At 44.0% G+C, this 21,730-nt stretch overlaps 1 protein-coding gene across 5 annotated transcripts in view; it reads left to right on the forward strand.

Moving 5' to 3' along the window:
* The window catches only part of SESTD1 (SEC14 and spectrin domain containing 1), a 123,601-nt gene that overhangs the window by 22,476 nt on the left and 79,395 nt on the right, over positions 1–21,730 (forward strand). For all 5 annotated transcript variants that reach the window (XM_025216539.1, XM_006034530.3, XM_014525106.2 and 2 more), the window contains one exon: positions 8,980–9,059. In XM_025216539.1, coding sequence (XP_025072324.1) covers positions 9,005–9,059 — 55 coding nt within the window. In that variant the 5' untranslated portion in view covers positions 8,980–9,004. The remainder of the gene's footprint in view (positions 1–8,979; positions 9,060–21,730) is intronic.

Genomic DNA, 21,730 nt, shown 5'->3' on the forward strand with positions numbered 1-21,730 from the left:
AAGTGTCCTGATAATGCCAACTTCTATAATCAATTTACATGCATATAAATATAATCTGGAAAGTGTAAAATTTATGTGAATTTGTTTTAGATTGCTATTGGCATGTAAGTGATTTTATATTTTTTTTGCCTCGGAAGACAACTGATTTTAGTGCATTTTGTTTTGTGAATGGGGAAGGGAGGGAAGAAAATTGGCTTCAGAAGATTTCCTTGGTACACACACAAAAAGGATATTGCAGTCTATATACAACAAAGTTAATTGTTTAGTAAGACAAAGAATACAATTTTTGTTTTAAATTTCGTTCACTTTTTTTTCCAATTTAAACGAAGAAAGTAAGGGAATCAGAATTGTTGATTTTCCATGCCCGTCCACCTCCCTCCCCCCCCAAGAAAAATATGTATGACTGTATACATAAGCATGCAACTATCTTCCGGTATTAGAAACACTAGAGAAATGTTTACAGAGCTACTGTAAAATGAATGCAAATAAGCCATAGTATGCATTTCCTTACAAGAATTTATTTTATGCAGACTAATCATGACATCCAGGAGAATGAAACGCAAGGAAGCTGTATTTTAAAAGGGAAGGCAGGAATGAGGGTGAACATACAGTGCCTCAGTCTGTAATTAGGTTTCCTTCTTTTCTTGATGCCAGTAAGGTCCATCAGTTATCTGGATTTCAGATAAAATCAGCTTCCCAAGATAGTTCCCTACTGCCAAGCTGTATGAGGCATTTTGGGTGGCGCTGCCAATTTCTTGTGCTTTGAACCTTTTCTTTTTTGCATATTGTAATAAAACAGTCAGTGAATCATAGAATCATCATAGAATCATAGAAGTAGGGTCGGAAGGGACCTTGTAGACCTTCAAGTCTGCCCCCCTGCCTGGGCAGGGGGGAAACTGGGCTCAAGTGCCCCCAGCCAGGTAGGCATCGAGCCGCTTCTTAAAGCCCCCCAGGGTAGGAGCCAGCACCACTTCCCTTGGAAGTTGGTTCCAGATCCTAGCTGCCCTAACTGTGAAGTAGTTCTTATGGATGTCTAATCTAAACCTACTCTCCAAGAACTTGTGGCCGTTATTCCTTGTTATCCCGGGGGGCGCTAGGGGAAACAAGGTCTCCTCCAAACCCTTCTGGTCCCCCCTAGTGAGTTTATAGATGGTCCCCAGGGCCCCCCTCACCCTTCTCTTGTGAAGGCTGAACAGGTTCAGGTCCCATAGCCTCTCATTATAGGGTCTGCCCTGCTGTCCCCGGATCATGCGGGTGGCCCTCCTCTGGACCCTCTCAATGTTGTCCACATCCTTCTTGAAGTGGGGTGCCCAGAACTGGACACAGTACACCGCTGTGTCCTGTCCAGTGTTGCGTAGAGGGGGAGGACCACCTCCTTGGCCCTACTTGAGATGCACCTGTGGATGCACAATAGGGTCCGGTTAGCCCTGCCGACCGTGACCTCGCATTGTCGGCCATGTTCGCCTTGGAGTCAGTGATGACTCCAAGATCCCTGTCTGCCTCCGTGCTCTCAAGGAGGGAGTTTCCCATCTTATAAGAGTGCTGTCAGTTACTACTGGCCAAGTGTAGCACCCTGCACTTGTCCGTATTGAAATGCATCCTGTTTTTGTTAGCCCACCCCTGCAACCTATCCAGGTCTTGCTGCAGTCTTTCCCTCCCTAATAGCGTGCCCACCTCACCCCAAATTTTGGTATCATCAGCAAATTAAACAGGTTGCTTTTCACCCCATCGTCCAAATCACTGATAAAGAAATAGAACAGTGCGGGCCCAAGGACCGAGCCCTGGGAGACTCCGCTGCCCACTTCCCCCCAGGTCGAATATGACCCGTCCACCACCACCCTCTGAGTACGACCCTTCCCATCTGACCGTGTAGGCATCAATGCCACAGTCGCCTAGTTTTTTAATGAGGTCGACAGTGTCAAAGCCTTGCTGAAGTCCAGAAAGACTACATCCACGGCGACACCTGCAGCCAATGCTTTTGTGACCTGATCGTAAAAGGCAATCAGGTTGGTCTGACATGACATGACCTGCCCCTAATGAAACCATGCTGGTTGCCCCTGAGCATCATCCCTGATGCCAGCCCATCACAGATGTGCTCCTTGATGATCTTCTCAAAGAGTTTCCCCAGGATTGAAGTAAGACTGACGGGCCTATAGTTGCCCGGTTCCTCCTTCCTCCCTTTCTTAAAGATGGGGACCACAATGGCTATCGTCCAATCATCTGGCACCTGGCCCGAGCACCATGAGCATTCGTAAAGCCGTGCCAAGGGCCCTGCAATAACCCCGGCTAGCTCTCTCAACGCCCTGGGGTGGAGAGCATCTGGACCTGCTGACTTGAACACGTCTAGCCCCTCTAGAAGCACTCTAACCCAGTCCTCCTCAACCTTAGGTCTTGAGCCATTCCCCTTGAGTGAGAGAGAGACCATAGGGCAGCAGTCAGTAGTTCCCATGAAGGCATGGATCTGGGCTGCTGCAGCTTGGGGAATTAGCAGCATGCTGCAGTCTGGGCAACAGAGTAGGCATAACCTGGGCCCTACCACAAGATACATTTGTTTAATTCCCTCTTCCGCCTGTGCACAGCCTCTGGGCCCTCGCGGTGCTCCTGGCTGCAGCAGGCACAGAGTTGTGCCTTCATGAAGCAAACCGGTTCCATGCAGCCCCTGGCATTGCATGGCTCCAGCTAATCCCGGGGGCTGCATGGAGCCAGCCCAGCCCAGCCTGCTAGCTCATGCCTTCTGGCTAGACTGGGCTGGCTCTGTGCCAGCACATGGGGCTCTCAGCACTGCAGGTAGGAGCCACATGTAGCTCCTGGGATTTGCCACCACGGGGCTCTGCCTGCTGCATGGGGCTCTCAGCACTGCAGGTAGGAGCCACATGTAGCTCCTGGGATTTGCCACCAGGGGGCTCTGCCTGCTGCATCCAGGAGCATCCTGAGGGTCCCTGCTGTGCCCTGGTCAGGAGCACCCCAAGGGTCTGCTGCTGCTGCTGCCACTGCAGTGGGGCCTGTGCACCATGGGGTGCACGGTGTGTGGCAGGGGGGTCCACATCTACCCATAAACCCCACACACAGCCTATGCACACCCCTCTCCCTGCAAGTAGGAGCCCCTCTTCCTCCTCACCAGCTGCACCCCAGGGAGTTGCGCGATATTACGTGATTATGCATACTGATATGTTTTATGCTCAAAATGATGAGGGTGCATAATTGTGTAATTCCCTGAGGTGGATTTAACCACTGAAAAATTTGAGTAAAATGAGTTAAACGCCCTTGTACTTCTGTGTGTGAGACAAAGCCTATGCCAGCACTAACACTAGAAGAATCTCATGGCTGTAAATCTCAAATAGACTTAGATGCCTTCTTGCAGCCTGGAGTTGGGCGCCTAGCTCCGTTAAAGGGTAGGACCTAAGATCACTTATCTCCATCATCAACATTTCCTAGTTTAGGTACCTTTTTGCTCAGCTTGTAGGCTTTTGTACACCCCATTCTTAACATCTAACTCTTTTCATATATTGAGGGGAAGTAACTTTGGGCTTTGGCATTATGGTAGGTGGAAGTCATTGGGCCCCTCCTCCCAAACCATTAAAGATTTGAGTGCTTTAAGCCCAAAGCTGAGATGTAACCCAGTTGATGTTCTCCTGTCTTGTTAGGGGCCCAGTCACTATCGAGTTTCTGCAAATCCATGTTTGACCTTGTTTCTATTGTTTTTTGAAAATACAAACAGTAAAAGGGTGGCTTATTTTCCACATGTCCTGATAGTGCCCATTGTAGGCTGGACATTGATCATAATATCAAAGCGTTCAGAGCTTACTCACCTGAACCACTTTGGCAATCCAGTGCCTCCAAAGCTACATCAGTCCTTAAATAAAATGCACCCGAGTCAGCTGGATCTCTTCTTAATTTCTTTACTTAATTCTGCAGCAAGTGTTTTGTGCATATGTGGTAAGTTAGCTATCGTCCCAATGTACAATAAAAGGCTGGACATATGCAAAGCCAAAAATGGACCCATTGCTTTTATTTGAAATATTTGATCATCTGTGCATTCTCTTTTTGATCAGTGTGTGCAAGTGGCAACAGCGCAAAGTCCCCGCTTCCAGTGCTAATGGGGGTGCAGCAGCACTGGGAGTGGGGGCTACGCCCTGCTGCCACTTGCCCAGCTGGCGGTGGTGGGGGGCGGCGTGATGCAGGCATAGCTCGCTAGGGGTGGAAGGGGGCAAGTGGTGGCAGGGCAGAGGCTCTGCCCTGGCACTGCTTGCCAGCTGGCGCGGGGAGGCGCAGCAGCGCTGGGAGCAGGGGCTATGCCCTGCTGCTGCTTGCCCCCTTCCGCCCTGAGTGAGCCGCGCCTGCATCCCGCCCCTCCTCTCCCACCCCAGCTGGGCAAGCGGCAGCAGGGCAGAGCCCCCACTCCGAGCACTGCTGCGCCCACGCCCCTCCATCCCTCTCCCAGAGTAATGCGCTCCCCTGCCCCAGCTGGGTAGTTTGTCCTAGCCCCAATTCCTCCCTCCCCCATGCCTCTTCACTCCCCCTACTCCAACAGACGTACCAGCTGGAAGCAGCTATGTCAGCTGCCTGTTTAGTCGATGGCCGAATATCCGAACTGGCACCAAATCTTTTAGGTCTGATTTGGCCGAATCGAATTGGGACAGTAATTTGAATCACTGAATCAAATCGCTGTCCTCTGAATCGGCTGAATCCAAAACGAATACGTGCCGCTTCGCACAGACCTAGTAATTATACAAAGTGGAACAGCCTCAAGAGGAGAAAGGGCTCCTTTCCACAATAGGCACAGTACTTGGTGGTTAGAGCATCCTCTTGAGATTGGAAATGTAGGTTCCAATTCTGTTAAGGTAAAGAGAGGATTTGAAACAGAATCATCCGTATCTTGGGCAAACCCTTTAATAACAACATTTACTGAATAACAGAGTTCTGCTTCTGTCACCTCTTTTTGTAACTAAGCCTTGTGTTTCCTTTGCTTGTGTTACAGATGTCCCCAAATGAAATGTTTGTGGATTTTTCCCGCTTTGATGAGGAAAACAGTGAAATATTTTGTTCTTGATAAAACTAAGAACAAAAATGGCTTTACTTCCCATGTAGGAAGGGGAGAAGTATAAAAGATGATCACTATTGGCATAAGGTCTGGGGGGGGGGCAACGGTACAACGGTGACTTCCAAGTTGCCTCTGCACTACTAGTGTGACTGTTTGGATGTGATGGCAGGTATTTGGGTTTTTTCCATAGGAAACCCCAAGTTGGAGCCTGGGGTAGCTGTCCATTTTCCCACCCTGGCCAGGAGGTTGCAAACAGCTGCACCGGGCTCTGGAGCCCCGGCATTAGCTCAGTACCGGCGCATGCACACATGCCTCGAAGCAGACGGTGGGGGAGGGGCCTGAGGCAGCACAACCCTCTCCTGACACAGAGCTGGTGACTGGGCTCTGGAGCCTGGTGCAGCTGTTTGTAGCCAGCCTGGGCTCTGGGCAGCTGCAGCCAGCAGCGGGAAGGCTGCAAATGGCTGCGCTGGGCTCCACAGCTCCGGCATCAGCTCCATGCTGGCGGCCACTGCACATGCACCTCAGGGCGTGCTGCGCTGTCCTGCTGTCTGCCCTGAGGTGCGCGCGCAGTCACTGCCAGCATGGAGCTGATGCCGGAGCTGTGGAGCCCAGCGCAGCCATTTGCAGCCTTCCCGCTGCTGGCTGCAGCTGCCCAGAGCCCAGGCTGGCTACAAACAGCTGCGCCGGGCTCTGGAGCCCAGTCACCAGCTCTGTGCTGGGAGCGGGTGAGAGACTGGGGTTGCACTGCCTCAGGGCCCTCCCCCACTGCCCGCTCCAAGGTGCATGTGGATGTGAGCTGATGCCGGGGCTCCTGTTTCTTCTTCCGTCTCCTTGGGGAGTCATGCTCCCCAATTTTTGAAGCCAAAGCTTGTTAAAATAGCAGTTAGAATTTTCTTGGAACCTCAGGAAGGTAGGTCAATGCAAGATTGGCCAGCCCCACTTCTGATGAAAATTGGTCCTTGTCACAGAATTTTCTGCAGTTTTTCTTTCCACAGAATAAAAATGAAAGGTATGACTTGGTCCTAGATGCCTGTGTTCTCTTTCTGTTCCTTATGACCTGCTGTATATTTTTGGGCAGCAATAGGGGTACTTCTTTGTCACCAACTTCACTGATGACTTCACCAGCTTCATTGCTTAACCCTTGCATCTGAAAAGATGCATATTTTTGTCCAAGTGGAATTCATAGAATGCCTGATAAAGTTAATCTGTGAACTAAATTTTCTTTGTATTCACACTCCAATTGTTGTCAAGGGTGTACGTGACACTCCACTGTTTTACTCATTTTTTTTTATAGCTTCCTAGCTGTGTTTTGCTCCACATAGTGAATTCTGGATCATGTTGACACATTTCCTTATGGCTACTTCATTTTTTTAGATCTTGCAGAAGTCATATGCATTACTTCTTTTTAATGTCATTTTTGTATTCCCGTTAGTAGTATCTTTTTGTTTTTTTTAAAATATCCTGTTGAGGTTCTTGTCCAAGACCTGTATATTGCTGTAGTGGTTTCTGTTGTGCTGCATTTTGTCACCTTTTAGGTATCAAGCTGGAGTTTTGCAAGTTTTGGACTCTATTCAGCTTATGTCAGAATTCTTCCTTCCTGTGTACTTAATCTCATTGTGTGTGCATTTTGTATTTTGTTTAAATTCGTATTGTTCCTTAAGCTTCAGAATTAGCTACTGTACTCTGTTTCCTTCCACTGTAGCTGAATCCAACATTATTACTGAATAAATTATTGTGTTTTCTTTTAAACGTTTAGGCTTATTTGTGTCAGTTGTCTTCCATTGAGGAGTTTGTAATGTTTTACCTGGTTTGGTTTGTAATTTTATTCTGAGCTCTTGTTCCCAGGATGTATCAGTTTTTTCTTCTTTGGTTTTTGTTCAGAAATTTTAGACAATTTGTCGTATCAATAGGAAACAGTTGGAGATAGTAGTCAGTTTTAATGCAGTGCCATTATGTATTATACAGGAGCAGTGATAGTTTATTTCAGTTTCTTTATTCTTTATTTTTTTTGTTTTACTTGAGGAAAAGTAAACTTGACTTAATGTATCTGCAGTCTATTCCAGTGATGGATGCTTTCCTTATGAGGAATACCAGTAAATGGATCTTTTGGAAGACTTTCTTTAGCTACTAATACATATAATCCATTAGCATCCTGTTAACTTTTGGGTTGCATCAGTTTGCTTTGTCAGCATTATAGCTTTCCTTGCATCAGTTTTTTATTTAAAAAAAAAAAAATCACATTTCTGCCTAAAATGATAACGAGAATCAAAAAGGCACACAGCATGTCTCTTGTGGCCAAGCAGCTACAGAGTATAAGAGAGGATTTGGGGAACTTTGCCTTATTGTTATCAGGGAAAGTGTATGCAATGTTGGTGTTTTACGTGCAATGGTACAGAAGGAGAGAGAAACCAATAGCAGGGCAGGAACATCTGTAAAGAGAAAGGAATGATTCAGTAGGGCAGGAGATGGTAATTAGAAGGATCCCTGGCTCAAGTAGCCAATTAGTGTCTAAAGCAGTGATTCTCAACCAGGGTGATGGGCCACCCTGCTGTACTGACAGATCTTTTAAAGGCTGCTCCGTGAGGTGTTGGAAGATAAGCAGATAAATAAGCAGATAAGCATGGGCTCAGGCTTGTCCCTACCTGGGATGATCTGCCATCCCCACTGCCAGGCCTCTGCAGGGAGATAAAAATTGTAATCTATAAATTAGTTTTTGAAATTGAGTGCCACTTAGTTCACAGAAGCTGTGAAGGGGTGCCTCAAGTCCAAAAACGTTGAAAACTGCTAGTCTAGATTAGTTCTCAACCTTTGGCCCGCAGGCCAGATGTGGCCTGCAAAGCTATGGCATCTGGCCTGTAGGGCTTCCCATGGGTTGGCAAATTTTCCCTTTTTTATGCCAGCCATAAATATGGCTGCCCTGGCTTCCTGGTCGGAGCCAGGGTGTGCCCCCTGCAGGGCTGGGTTGGGGCTAGGCCACACCGCTTTCCCCCCTTTGGGCCAGGCCACACCCCCCAGTCAGGCAAGTTCCTCCCCCTCTGCTTGTCCTCCCCCTGCTCCCCCGTTGTGTGGGGCCAGGCTACCCTCTGCTCCCTTTCTGCATGGCCAGTTGCTGTCTGCACTGGTTCTGGCTACTAGATCAGAACCACCATTCGGCCTATGGTCAGACCACTGGACCACTGGGAAAAAAGGTTGAGTACCACTGGTGTAAAGCAACCACTGTCAGTGCATTGTTTCTCTTTGAATGCCATTGGAAACGGGATGTGAGGGAGTAAAGCAGAAATGTCCTAACTTGTGTGTTAGATAGTAGTTTAATCTTGACTGTTGCTTCATCCATTTTTCATTAGATCCTTTACATTTTATGTGTCTTCAGTCTGACTGTATTAAATGCATGGAGATAATAATGTGGTAACATATTATTTCAAGTACAATATAGAAGTAATTGTCTTCTTAGTCCTGGTAATGTGAATTTGAGATCCTGTAAAATGTGGACTGGCACACTAGGTTTATTCACCTTTTTCATGTTACACGTGACTGATCAAGATATGTTTCTATTTTGTTGGCAGCTGAATAAGAGCATTTAACCTGTGTATTTTGCATATGTTTGGGGGGTTGTGTTTTGTTTCATATGTTGAAATAATACAAATTGAGCTCTGTGGGAGCCATGGAACTTAAGGCTAAATTAAACTAGGTAACTTTCAGCTTTTTAATGATTTAAGAAAATAAATTGGTGATTAAAGAAAAATTGCTTGCGACTAAGTTGTATTTTTTTCCAATCTATCCATACATCTGGTGTTTTAGTCACAGGTTGGGTTATCTGGTGATCTCTGCTAGTCTCTAGTAAGTGCGTGCAAAACTGTTTTGGCTCAAACCAAACCTTACTCTAATGGAGCTTGGTATTTGGTTCCATACAATTGACATTTCAACTTCTTTTGTTCCAGATCTGTGAAAATTAACTGAAGTAGAATGGAAGCTTCAGTAATATTGCCCATCCTGAAGAAAAAATTAGCCTTCCTTTCAGGTACTGTTCTGTGATATTTTTTGCCTTTTTCTTCTTCTTATACAATTAGTTTCTCTTTGTACAGCCTAGCTAGGACTTGAGTAGTTTTTGCTGTCTTGCAGTTTTACATTAAAACTTAGTTTAAAAGCAACAGTAAAATATCTTTTCATTTGGTAGCAAAACTAAGTTCATATGCAGGCTGTCACCATTGGTTCTTGGCAGGCCTGTTTTTATTCTGGCCTGTAACTTGATTAAAATGACCTATGTGTAGTTGGAATCATAATATTTCACTCCTTGTGTAATAAAATGTGGTAATTTATCAAGAGTGAAAGAATAACCTTTTAACTGGCATGTAAGTAATTGATTCTGAAATGTGAGGCTTCAGAAAGTTTTTTTCCCTTCCTTTTTTCCCCATCCTTTCCTTGCCCAGTCTCTCCTTCAGAAGAGTAAGAAAGAAGAGATGTCTTTACATCTTATCAAGAAGTAAAAATCCTGAGTCTGACTGGAGTTGAGTTGGAAAATTTAATTTTTATTATAATTGATCAAGTAAATTTTGTTTTTAGGGTAAATTCCTTCATTTTTATAAGAATGCTGACTACATTTTCTTTGTAAGAAAGATGTTTTAAATGACTTGTGACATTTTTGTTGTTGACGTAGCTGCTGTCTCTGGATGTCTATAGTGACATTATTTTTTTTCTGTTTCAACTTCTAGTTGCAGAATTTAAGAAATATAAGAGGATAGTTTTCTTGTAGTCTTAAGTATTAGGCAATATTGTATTAACTAAATAGCTATTTTACTCTATGCTGCTACTTAGCCAAATTCAGAAAATCTTGGTGTCCATTTGTTGAGCATTTAAAAGTGTAATTCCCCTGTTTTCAGCAGCTAACGGATTTAGAGACTGTCTCCTGCCATTGTAAGAGCTGCTTCTGGCTGCCTGTAATAGTGAGCAATTTCTTTAACTGCTACTTTTTCCTGAAGCGCACACAACAAATTCACAGTATCAATTGTTTGATCAACACATACCTCAGGGAAATTCTCATCATCCAGAGTGAGCATGCAGGTGAAAATTAAAGCTTCCAAATTCTTTGTGAAATATAGATGTACTAAGTGAAAAGCAGTTTATTCAGTTGTGGTTTAAATGCGAGAAAAAAAAATCGAAACTTACTGTATGACTTTGACTTTTTTTGAATTGCATCCTATTGACAGCCCTTAATGTAGTGAATGGTAGAAATGTGTACAATGGTTTGCTTTTTTCTGCCAAGTGTTCTCAAATGTAAGGAAATAAAAATAGTGTTCCATTTAGTTTCAAGCACAAAATTATGACACTATGACAAAGCATCAAAAAAGTTATGCTATGGAAGCATCCTGTGAAAATGTTCCTTAATGTTCTATCCATACATTGGGTAAAGGTCTGAGAACTGTAACTCACCTGAAGACACCTGAAAATTAGCCTGTTTGGACTCACTTTGTTCTTGTCCAACCTCCATCTAATTTTTCCTTCCACACCTGTATTGTGCTTTTGAAGGTTTGTTCTTCTCAGACAGACAGGACATTAGGCTGTATGATTTCTTTTAAGGTTGTTGGCAATAGCTGTTGATGAATTACTTTAGTTGGTGCATCCATCTTTTTGTTCTCCCTATCTTTTCTTCTTGAATTTCTATTAGAATACTATCTCCATGGGCCAAATTCAGAACTGACAAATGCTTGTATAAATGACGCATTGGCAAATCATTGCAGATGACTGGGAGTTGAACTATTGTTTAAACAGAAAAAAACAACAGAACTGTGTACGATAAACATGAAGGAACCGATCTGTATTTCAACCATTTTAGGCTTTCTTCCTGTCCCAGTCGTGTTCCACACACTAAAATGTATCAGTGCAGAATGGTGTAGTTTATATCATGTGAATCTGTCCTGAATTTTAAGATTGGTTACAAATCTGAGAACCTCAACACAATATTGTTAGCTCAAAGCATGTCTTCTCTGTAAGATTAAGGTATTTTGCTGTTTACTCTGATGTCCAAAATCATAACCTGAGTTGGGATTGCCACTCCTAAAGGTATTGAAGATGTAGTGAGGGATTTGCTGAGCTAGAAATAATGCTGTCAGGATGATTTGTTTTTTAATATACACTTCTCAAAAGGGAGTAAAAAAAGAATGTTACATAGTTATTACACAAAAAAATTATCTGATTTTTCATTTTCAGATTCGTGTGCAAATAACTTTTATTGTACAGCGTGCTAATGTTTATAGAGTACCATGGAAGTATTCTATGAAGGTTTCTGAGATTTCCTACCTGAACATTTTAATAGGTGCCTACACGTGAGCCAGGAGGCTGTTCCTATGTGCTGTAATTACAGCACAGCGGAGCAGCTGCTGGAGCTTGGTAATTATCGCACTCACTCCATCCAGCCTCTGTGTCTCATGTATCAGTGTCCCTGCACTTCAGGGTGATGGTGGTGTCACTTTAACTAAAGCTTATTCAACGAGTTTTAGATAAAGTGCCCCTGGCACTATTTTGAAGTGCAGGGATGCTGATACACAAGACACTCTGGGCACTTTTATTAGAGTGACTCTTGGAGCCTCTCTTAAAAAAAAGTACCTTGCCCCTTCCCTTTCCCCCCACTCTGGGAGCATATGTAAAAATGCCTAATGTGTTTTTTAACCAATTTTAGCTAATATTTTGTGGTCTTCCGTAAAACTGGTTGTGAATTAAAAGAATCCTAGTTTTGAAGGATGCATGAAGTAGCCCAGTATCTTTTCTTTAAACTTCCAACCAGAACAATTCATAGAACAGAGTTTGTGGGAACTAGAAAACAATTCTTAGTTCTCCTGAGTTTGAACGATTTAACTAAGCAGAGGAAGTTTTTTGATGATTTGTAATGGCAGGATGTTTGTCTGTCCTGAATTTTAGTATAAAAAATCTGTGTGAAAATAATTTATGCATGCAAAATAACTTTTTTTGATCTTTCTTAGTAAAAAAATAACTCCATTTGAGGTCACTGAAATGCTGTGAAAATCAATAGCATGTCTAATTTATTGCAATCTTTTGTGAATATGTCAGTAAATACTGTATTTACTCAAATCCAAGATGAGGTTTATTTCTCCCTCCCCACCCACCCCCCAATTCAACTGTGTGTGGGGGGCACCCCTTGTCTGGAATTCAGGTAAAAGGTGGGGAGGCAGCAGGGCTGTAGCTGCTACTACCCACTCCCACCCTACTGTCATTTACCCTCAGTTGCAGTTCTGGCTCCAGCCTGGGGCACAGAGGACATATTGGCACTGGCTTTCGCCTTGGGTTGGGGGCAGGCACCAGGGGAGACAGGTGGTAGGGGACCAGGAGTGTGGTTGGGCAGAGGTCGGGCTGCTTGCTTCTCCCCCCACCTGCCCCTCACATCTGTTTGCCTCCCTGCCACTGCTTTCCCAGTGGTGGAGGGGATGAATTTTAAGACAACCCTCCAATATATGTGGAAGATTATAACACATTTATTAATTTTTCCATGTATAACATCTAATTATTGGGGGTCATTTTAAATTCAAAGTAATCTTAGATTCAGTATAAATACAGTAAATAACATTTTCAATCTAAGTGAATGCTGTTTGAATCCAGGTATTTATTCAAAAAAATTAACAGCCTGGGATATCTAACAAAAAGCAGACATGGATAGAGTTCAAGTGCCAAATCTAAACTTCATAACTGACTGCACTGTTAACTCCAGGGTTTTTTAACTCTTATGTAAATAAAGCATTAACTAGCATTAACAGTTAACTAATATTGTTGTGCTTGTGTGTGTATGTAGGAGAATTTAAGAAAAACATTGAGAAAATTTTACCTTGGTTCATTTGTTATCTAACAAGCCTGCTCATATGTTATAAACACACTGCAGCCTGTCATTTGACAATTTTAAAACAACACTGACAATTTTTAAAGATTGCTGACAGTTATTTGTACTGAGGTATCTGTCACTAGCTCAATTTGGAAATATTGTAAAAAAAAAACATTTTAAGACTAGTTTGTCTTATGTTTCTAAAAGGAATTCATTCTTTGCACTATGTCTGTTTTCTAAATACAAGAGCTAACTGAAAATAAAATGTTAGTGAATATTGTTTCCCAAAACGTTCAGCGGTTCTACAAAGAAATTCTTAAAACAGTAACCAAAATTTAAGGGAGATGAGTTGCAAAGGGTGGAACAAAGCTAGTTTAAATTGTAAATCTGCATGTTGTAATTGTTACAGTAGCCAGTGCGAATTCAATGATTTTCTAACGAAAAGTGCAATACAGGTAGAAAAGTTTGATTTTCAGTTATTTAAGCTTGGGACTTTCCACCTGGTGATGTAAAGAACTAATTTAGATTACCTAGATTTTAAATCAATCCACCATAGAAAACAGCTTGAATTTTGAGAAGGAAAAGAAAGAAGGCTTTGGAAATTATCTGATTTGGAGTCAGGAGTGGAGGGAGTCATTAGCCATATTAAAGCTGCCTGGAAGTCAAGGTGAATGTAAATATTGTGAGGCACACAGAAATGGCTATAAATAAACTAAATGAAAACACAGTGCAAGCTTGGAACATGTTGACCTTTATTTCACGATAACAGAGATATAATGAAGAAGGTGATATTTTCTTTGGTGGGGTAGTGGGAGGGGGAAGGCAGAGAATAGAAGTGATATTTTTGTTTAAGTAGGTAGGTGTGGTTTATGTAAGAAGCACAATTTCAAGGAAATCCTTGCTGTAACATGTTACCTTGACAGAGGCAGCAGAAATCTTGCCTTTCTTTCCCTGAAGGTTGCATGTGACAGACTGATATATTGCAGCTCTGTAACCTTGAACTACAAAGAATCCTCTATTTTTTAGCTTTCTTCTTCTTATTTGATCCTAGTTGGTGTAGTAATGGTGACAGATGGCTGAGGTTTTTGTGGTACAGGGGGAGAAGTGTAATAGGCATGGATGAAGAGGTTTCCTGCTTTGGCTAAAATCCCTTTTAAATAGAGCCTCCACAAGTATTACAGGGTCCCTTTTTTCCATCTCTTGTACAGGCAACCCTTAGCTTAAATTTCTGCTCTTTGGGATATTTCAGGTCTTTTTAGCTCTAGTTTTGTTCTGTTTTTTAGGTTTTTATCCATGTACTTGACAATATGTCCTCGATCAGTCAATCTGCTAATTTTTCTATGGTGCATCATTATAAGATGTGTACCTGCTGTTCGAATTTAGCCCTCATGTATCTTGGCTCAGAATCCATTCCCTGGCATCAGCTTCTGTATATGGGGCATGCTTCTTGTTTGTGTGCTGGCTGCTTGCTTGGAACTAAATTGACTCATTTGACCTCTTGGAAGAAAATCTTTGTGGGCGTGCTGGATATGGAACACCATTTTTTTTTTTAAACATCTTTAAGAAGTACTCCTTCCCTCGCCCCATTTTTGGCCTTTTGTTCTTGTTTTCGAGAGCGGTTTTATAAAGACAATGGTCCATGCAATGGACGTGGCCTTTGAAGTTTTGCATTAGATCCAGAAACAAACTATTTTCCTTCTGTTTGTTGAATTGAATGCATTTGTAAGCACTACAGCAAGAGAAGGGAAAACCATACTTATTTTTTGCGGGGGCCCAAGACAAAAGGGTAAGAGAACAGCTTTTGAACAGTGTTAAGCCACTTCCTTCTTTTTTCCCTTCTCTTTCTACATCTCTTCTTTGCTGTTGCTGAGTTTTCAGTAGTCTCTTCTATTTAAGAAAAGATAAGATGGAAGCAGTCTAGCTGCAATTTCTGTTGCCCAAATAGTGGATTTTGGATGGAAATGCCTATAGCAGGGACTCTTATGTAGCAGTGCCTACTTTCTGAGGGAGAGGCTAGATCCATTCAGAAGCCCTCTCCATTCCTTCCTTTGTTGCTGTTTCCTCATCTGTCTGAGGGAACAAAGAAGGAAAAATTAGGATAGAATCTTTTGGAAACACCATTCATAATTAGAATACCACCATGGCTTGTTGCACAACAGTTGTTTCTCTCTGGCTATGATGTATTAGAAAGATAGAAAGCTACTTTAAAACTGCATGGATGATTTTCTGGGCGGGGGAAGGAAAGGAGCAAAAATATATCTGTTTAAAGTACCCCTACTGGACCCAGAGAGATCAGTCATGGAGTACGTTTTGCAGAATTGGGCCCCATGTGAATAAATGGAATATGCACACTTATATTTTCCAGTGCTACTAATGGATATTTAATTGCACTTTGGTTTAATGGCTTTGAAAAAAAAAAACCACAGGTTTTTAACTATTACAATAATTACAGTAATGATGCATTGTGTAAGCAGCCACATTCTTTTTGTTACTAGGTCACTTGAATCTATATTTTATTTAGGAAACCTTATCTTAGCCTTTTTCAGCAGCTAACACCTGATAGTTATATCTGTAGATATTTTGTTTGTATTTAACTTAATCACGTTACTTCTGTAAAGATGTACTCTGTTTGTAATGGCTTTATGGACCAATTAGTTATAACTCAAGTTCCATCTAGATCAACTGCTTTTATGAAGCAAAAGCCTGATGATTTAATCTTTTTAACTTTTTTGAGTAATCTCTCTCCAGAAAAATTGCTTCCTTAAAGATTTCAGAAAATACCTTCCTCTGTCCTCCAAAATGAAGTTGAAGTGATCTCATAAAATTAAGTTTTACCAGAAATGAAAGCCAGTAGACTTCTATTTAAAAAAACCCACTAAAAGAAGGTGAAAAAACCCAAAACATGCTACATGAAGTAATGGCAAAAAAATGGGGCATGTATTACCATTTGTTCTGAAATTGGTTAACAGAAATGTGGAGCACTTAAAAAAAAATTGAAAGTAGAAAAAGATAATATTTATAAGACCATTTTGAAGATCATTTATAAGACCATTTTGTTGCGATTTAGCAGCCTATTAAGTTAACTTGTAAATACTACTGTGGTTTATTTCAGTCCAGTTCAGATAATTTATCATGTATTATAAAGAATGATGCTGTTTCCCCAAACCATGACTACTGACATGAAAAGACCTAAATCCAGAATTCTAAAATTTTCTGCAACTGTTGCTGTTGTATGTATAACAGTAAATTGCTAGAGCAGTTACTAGAATGGGGAACAAAGCATTCACAAGACTTTTCCTGTTCTGTCAATAAGTTTCAGTAGCATATTACAGGAGCTTAGATATAGGACATGCAAAGGATTTGAGGGACAGGACTGTGCTCAAGGGCAGTGACCAGGTAATAAAATATATCCCTTCCAGCTACAGATGGGGTGAGAATGACTGGGATTTCTATTTCAGGGCTGTTTTGTACTAGGAGACGGTTTTGTGTTTTTTTTGTCGATCTCAATCTGGTAGATCTAATAAAAATTGTTTTCACTGATTTCACAAACTGTCCGAGTGTCCTATTACTTCAGATTGCAGTGCATGGTGGGAACTTTTTCCTTCCGTTGCCTCTGTTTTATGCCTTCCCTCATTTGTGAATGGGTCTACTAAGACTGTATTCTTGGTTCAGCTTTTCCAAATGGATACAGAGGAAGCTTAACTTTACTATGCCTGTAGGGTTCGGCATAGCAGCAGCAAAAACTGACAAGAAGCTATGTGTGCTACTTGTGTGATGTCCCCAGGTCACACATTGTGCAGGTTGCACATGGTGGAGGCGGCCCCTCCAGAAACTCTCTGGTGATGCAGGCTGCACAGTTGGCACTCAGATGGGCCTTTCCCCATCACACAACAGTAGGAAAGGCAGTCACATGCAGCCCATGGGCCTCCCTGGACTATAAACCCCCTACAGTGGAGGATCATTAAACCTTGGCTGCCAACTATTAACGTGGAAGTTGTTCAGATTCAGTTGTCTGTTCTGCAAATGAGTCAGTTTTTTCTAGGTTAGCTGGTAATAAAGCAACAGAGGAGGATTTGATTTGCCAGGGGATTTGATCACCTGATGACTAACTGAGACAGGGAAATAAATGTAATACTATATTATTTTGTCTGCATCTGGATTTTTCTTGTGTTCACTAAAGGAAAAAACAGTGAGTTTTGTACCCTTAAAAAAAGTCTACATATCTCTCTACCATCTGCTATTGTGTCCCGAAAGAGGAACTATAAAACAGAGTGCTTGTAAGGCTAGAGCTCTGGGGAAAGGAAGCATACATGTTGGACACCACGGCTAGGGACAGATATTACACATAAACCAGTTTAAGTGATCAGAAACTGGTTTAAACCTGTAACAGAACAGACATTCAGTGCACATAAACCAGTTTCAAAATGGCTGAAACCAGTTTGAGATAAACCTGGTTGAATGTAGTATCAGACTTAACTGATTGAGTCAAAAGGAGCGATCCTAGATGCACAAGCTAAAGCTATTCCGTCTCAGAGGAAAGGCAGCAAGAGGGCACAGCAGCCCCCTTGGATCTCCAGGGAACTGGCGGTTCTCCTGCGTCTAAGAAGACAGACCTACAAAGGATGGAGGATGGGATCCACCTCCAAGGAAGAATACTCTGCACTTGTCTGGACCTGCAGGGAGCAAACCAGGAAAACCATGGCTGCCATGGAACTCCAATTGACCACAAGTATCAAGGACAATAAAAAGTCCTTTTGTAGAAATGTGGGGAGCTGGAGGAAAAGCAAGGGCAACATTGGACCTCTGCTAAACCAACAGGGAGAACTGACAACCAACACCCAGGAAAAAGGCAACTTGCTAAATGGGTACTTTGCGTCAGTCTTTCACAAATCCCATGGGACGCCCCTGCCCATTATGGGACAGGGACGCCTAAGCGAGGGTGGTTCCTTGCCCTCCATCAATGCTGACCTTGTGAAGGAACAGTTTGAGAGGCTGGACACCTTCAAGTCAGCCGACCCTGACAATTTACACGCCAGAGTACTCAAGGAGCTGACTAGCATCATAGCTCAGCCCCTGGCACAGATCTGCAAGAGCTCCTGGCGCTCTGGTGAAGTGCCCGATGATTGGAAGAAGGCCAATGTGGTGCCTATCTTCAAGAAAGGGAGGAAAGTGGATCCAGCAAACATCAGCCTGACCTTTATCCTGGGGAAGGTTTTAGAAAAAATCATCAAGGAGGCCATTCTTAACAGACTGGCTGATGGCAACACCCTGAGGGACACCCAGCACGGGTTTGTTGCGGGTAGGTCATGCTTGACCAAGCTCATTACCTTTTACTACCAGGTGACCTATCACCTGGACAAGGTGGAAGAGATTGATGTCACATATCTCAACTTTAAAAAAGCCTTCGATCTGGTATCCCATGATCACCTTTTGGCAAAACTGGCCAACTGTGGCCTCAGGTCCACCATGATCCGCTGGCTGGGGAATTGTCTCCGTGGTCAGACCCAGAGGGTGGTGGTTGATGGAAGTCAATCGTCATGGTGCCCTGTGACCAGTGGGGTCCCTCAGGGCTCTGTCCTTGGACCTATTTTGTTCAACCTCTTTATTAATGAGGTGGACATTGGACTCAGAAGCGGACTGGCCAAGTTTGCTGATGATACCAAACTTTGGGATAAAGCATCCACACCTGAGGACAGGGGGGTAATCCAGGCTGACCTTGGCAGGCTCAGTAAATGGGCAGATGAGACCCTGATGGTGTTTAACACCGAAAAATGCAAGGTTCTCCACCTTGGGAGGAAAAACCTACAGCATTTCTATAGGCTTGGCAGTGCTACTCTGACTGGCATTATGGACGAGAGCGACTTGGGGGTCAGGATTGACCACAAGATGAACATGAGCCTTCAATGTGATGCTGCATCCAGTAAAGCGAGCAAAACGCTGGCTTGCATCCATAGATGCTTCTCAAGCAAATCCCGGGACATCATTCTCCCGTTGTACTTGGCCTTGGTGAGGCCGCAGCTGGAGTACTGCGTCCAGTTTTGGGCTGGATGTGGAGAAGCTTGAGAGAGTCCGGAGGAGAACCACACGCATGATCAGAGGTCAGGGAAACAGACCTTATGACGAGAGGCTGAGAGCCATGGGACTTCTCAGCCTGGAAAAGTGCAGGCTCAGAGGGGACCTGGTGGCCACCTATAAGTTTATAAGGGGTGTTCACCAGGACCTGGGGGAATGTTTGTTCACCAGAGCACCCCAAAGGATTATAGGGTCAAACGGTTGTTGCCCTTTGGGGTCAGGCCAACTCTCAGGATCTCGATATTGCGCTGTTAGACAGGAGGGTGTGACACAATTGCACATATACAAACACACAGATCAATTGGGTGCGTACACACGCACACTACCAGCTCAGGCACATACGCATCCAAACCAGCCTAGGCACAGCCTATCACCAATTCAATCACATACACTATGCACCCCAAAAGTTTAGACACAGATCACTAATTCATATATCATGCACACAATGCCATTTTTACACACACACACACACACAAATAAGTTCCTAACTTGGATGGTACAGTGTGTATGTGTGTGCTTGGGGTACCTGGGATACTTGGGGGAAGGTTCAGGTGAGAGAGAGAGAGTTAAAGTGTAGGGCATGAAAGTTGCCAGAACCAGGATTAGAACCAGTGGACTAGAGAGAAGTTGACTGTGGAACTGAGGCTTGGGTTTACTTAAGATCAAGTGGCCCCACGGTTACCCAAGGTCACTGGTGCATGGGAGGGAAAAAAAAAGAAAAAAAAGAAGAAGCCTGGTGGCAAGGAGGAGACAGCCAGGAAAGAGAGAGAGACAGAAAACTGGGAGCTTGGGGCTGGAAACTGAGGCAGACAGCTGAGATATTGGGCAGGGGGGAGGGGCAGATAAGTGGTGGCAAGGAGGAGACAGTTAGGAAAGAAACTGAGGCAGAAACCTGGTTGCTCAGGGGAAAAGGCAGTGGAGTTAAGACAGTGGCAAAGAAACGGGGTTTGGAGGCAGAGAGGAGCTGAGGACAGGTGTTGGAGGTGGCGGTGAGCCAGAAGGAGAGGGGGTTTCATCTCTCTCTCTCTCTCTCTCTCACACGCACGCGCACGCGCGCGCGAACGAAACTCAGTGGAATGGTTGGAGTTGGAGTCCAGGTAGGGAAGAGAGTCCAAGTCCTTGGTTGAAGAGGGGTTGGGGGATGATAGCTACCTATCCAGGCTGGAAGGGGGTCCTTGTCCAGTAGGTGTTGTCCAGAGGAGGGTCACCGGCAGGGCCTCTGGGTGGATAGTTGGTGTGGCATGGTGCTGGTCCAGATGGAGAGGGCGTCGCACTGGGTCTGTCTTCACTGCCCCTTTTTATAGGGGCAGACCTTGTGTGAGCCTAGTGACAGGAGGTATGCCCAAGCAAGGGTCAGCCTCTGGTGTACTGAGCATGTGTGCTCCATGCAGGGATGTGCAGTTTCGGGTGTCTGTAGTGGTTCTGTAGGGTCTTTTGTCTTTCAAATGCTGGGTTCTTGTCTCTGTTCCTGGGTGAGGTCTGTGGTTCCTAGATGAATCAATGCGAGGTGATGGCCCAGTCATGACAGGACATTAAGTAGAGGCCTGCTACCATTGTATTTCAGTCCTTCCCAATCACTCTCATTCACCCGGAAACCAAATTACATGGGAGGGGTACATGACTTATACAGTTGCAACACAGGATGCCCAGGCAGAGAACACAAGATGGAGACTTGACATACAAAATGGAAACTTGACATGACTTTGGTTCACTTAAAAACACAGGCCTAAACCATACAATATCCATATGAAACAATAAAAATCACTACGAAAATGATAATAATACAATATACAACAGTAAGAATTAATACAAACCTAATAATAATACAATATAAAACAGTGGATATCCAAAACCACAAACTTGTTACCAAAATAAAAATGTTAAAGCTTATCCTAAGTCTGAGTTCGCTTATGCTTGTGTATAGGGAACAGAGAGGGAGAGAAAGAAAAGCCAGAAATAATTGGGGAAGGGAAGGGAATGCATATCTATCATACATACATACATAATATATATATATTAAAAAAGAAAAACGGGGGGTTTTGCTACACGGTTATAAACTGCTGCAAGACCGTTTCAGGCTAGACATAAGGAAGAACTTCTTTACTGTCTGAGCCCCCAAGGTCTGGAATGTTCTGCTGCCAGAGGTGGTTCAAGCACCTACTTTGAACGCCTTCAAGAGAGACCTGGATGTTTTTCTTGCTGCGATCCTATAACCCCAGCTGACTTCCTGCCCCTGGGGCAGGGGGCTGGACACGATGATCTTCCAAGGTCCCTTCCAGCCCTAATGTCTATGAAATCTATGAAACCGGTTTATGCTATGTCTGTCCTAGACCCCTTGCTGGTTTAAGATAAACCAGGCTGCCCCAGCATCCTGGCATGCTCTCTGGGCTGGGCGGGGTTCTCTGCTCCAGTTGCAGGGCTGATCCCGCCCGTCTGCTCTCTAGGGACCAGAGCAGGGACCGGCCCTAGCGGAGACACCAGTGGGCATGTCCCCATTAAGGCAAAGTGGGCAGGGGGGGGATTAATTTTTCCCTCCTTCTCTTTCCCCAGAGCAGCTGGGGTCTGCTTGTCTGCTGGAACACAGAGGGGAGGGGGCTGCAGCAGTGACCGCTGGAGCTGACAGACCCCAGCTGCAGGGAAGGGACAGAGGGAGGAATTCTCCCTGCCCCTTTCATCTTAACAGGGCCATGCTGGGTTCGTTGTCCCGCAGGGTGGGGAGGGGGGCTCTGTTCCGTGCTGGGGGGACTCTTCCCCCCTCCTTCTCCCAGGGTGGGGAGGGGGACTCTGTGAGG

The sequence above is a fragment of the Alligator sinensis genome, unplaced genomic scaffold (genome assembly GCF_000455745.1).
Source record: "Alligator sinensis unplaced genomic scaffold, ASM45574v1 scaffold871_1, whole genome shotgun sequence".
Taxonomy (NCBI): Eukaryota; Metazoa; Chordata; order Crocodylia; family Alligatoridae; genus Alligator; species Alligator sinensis.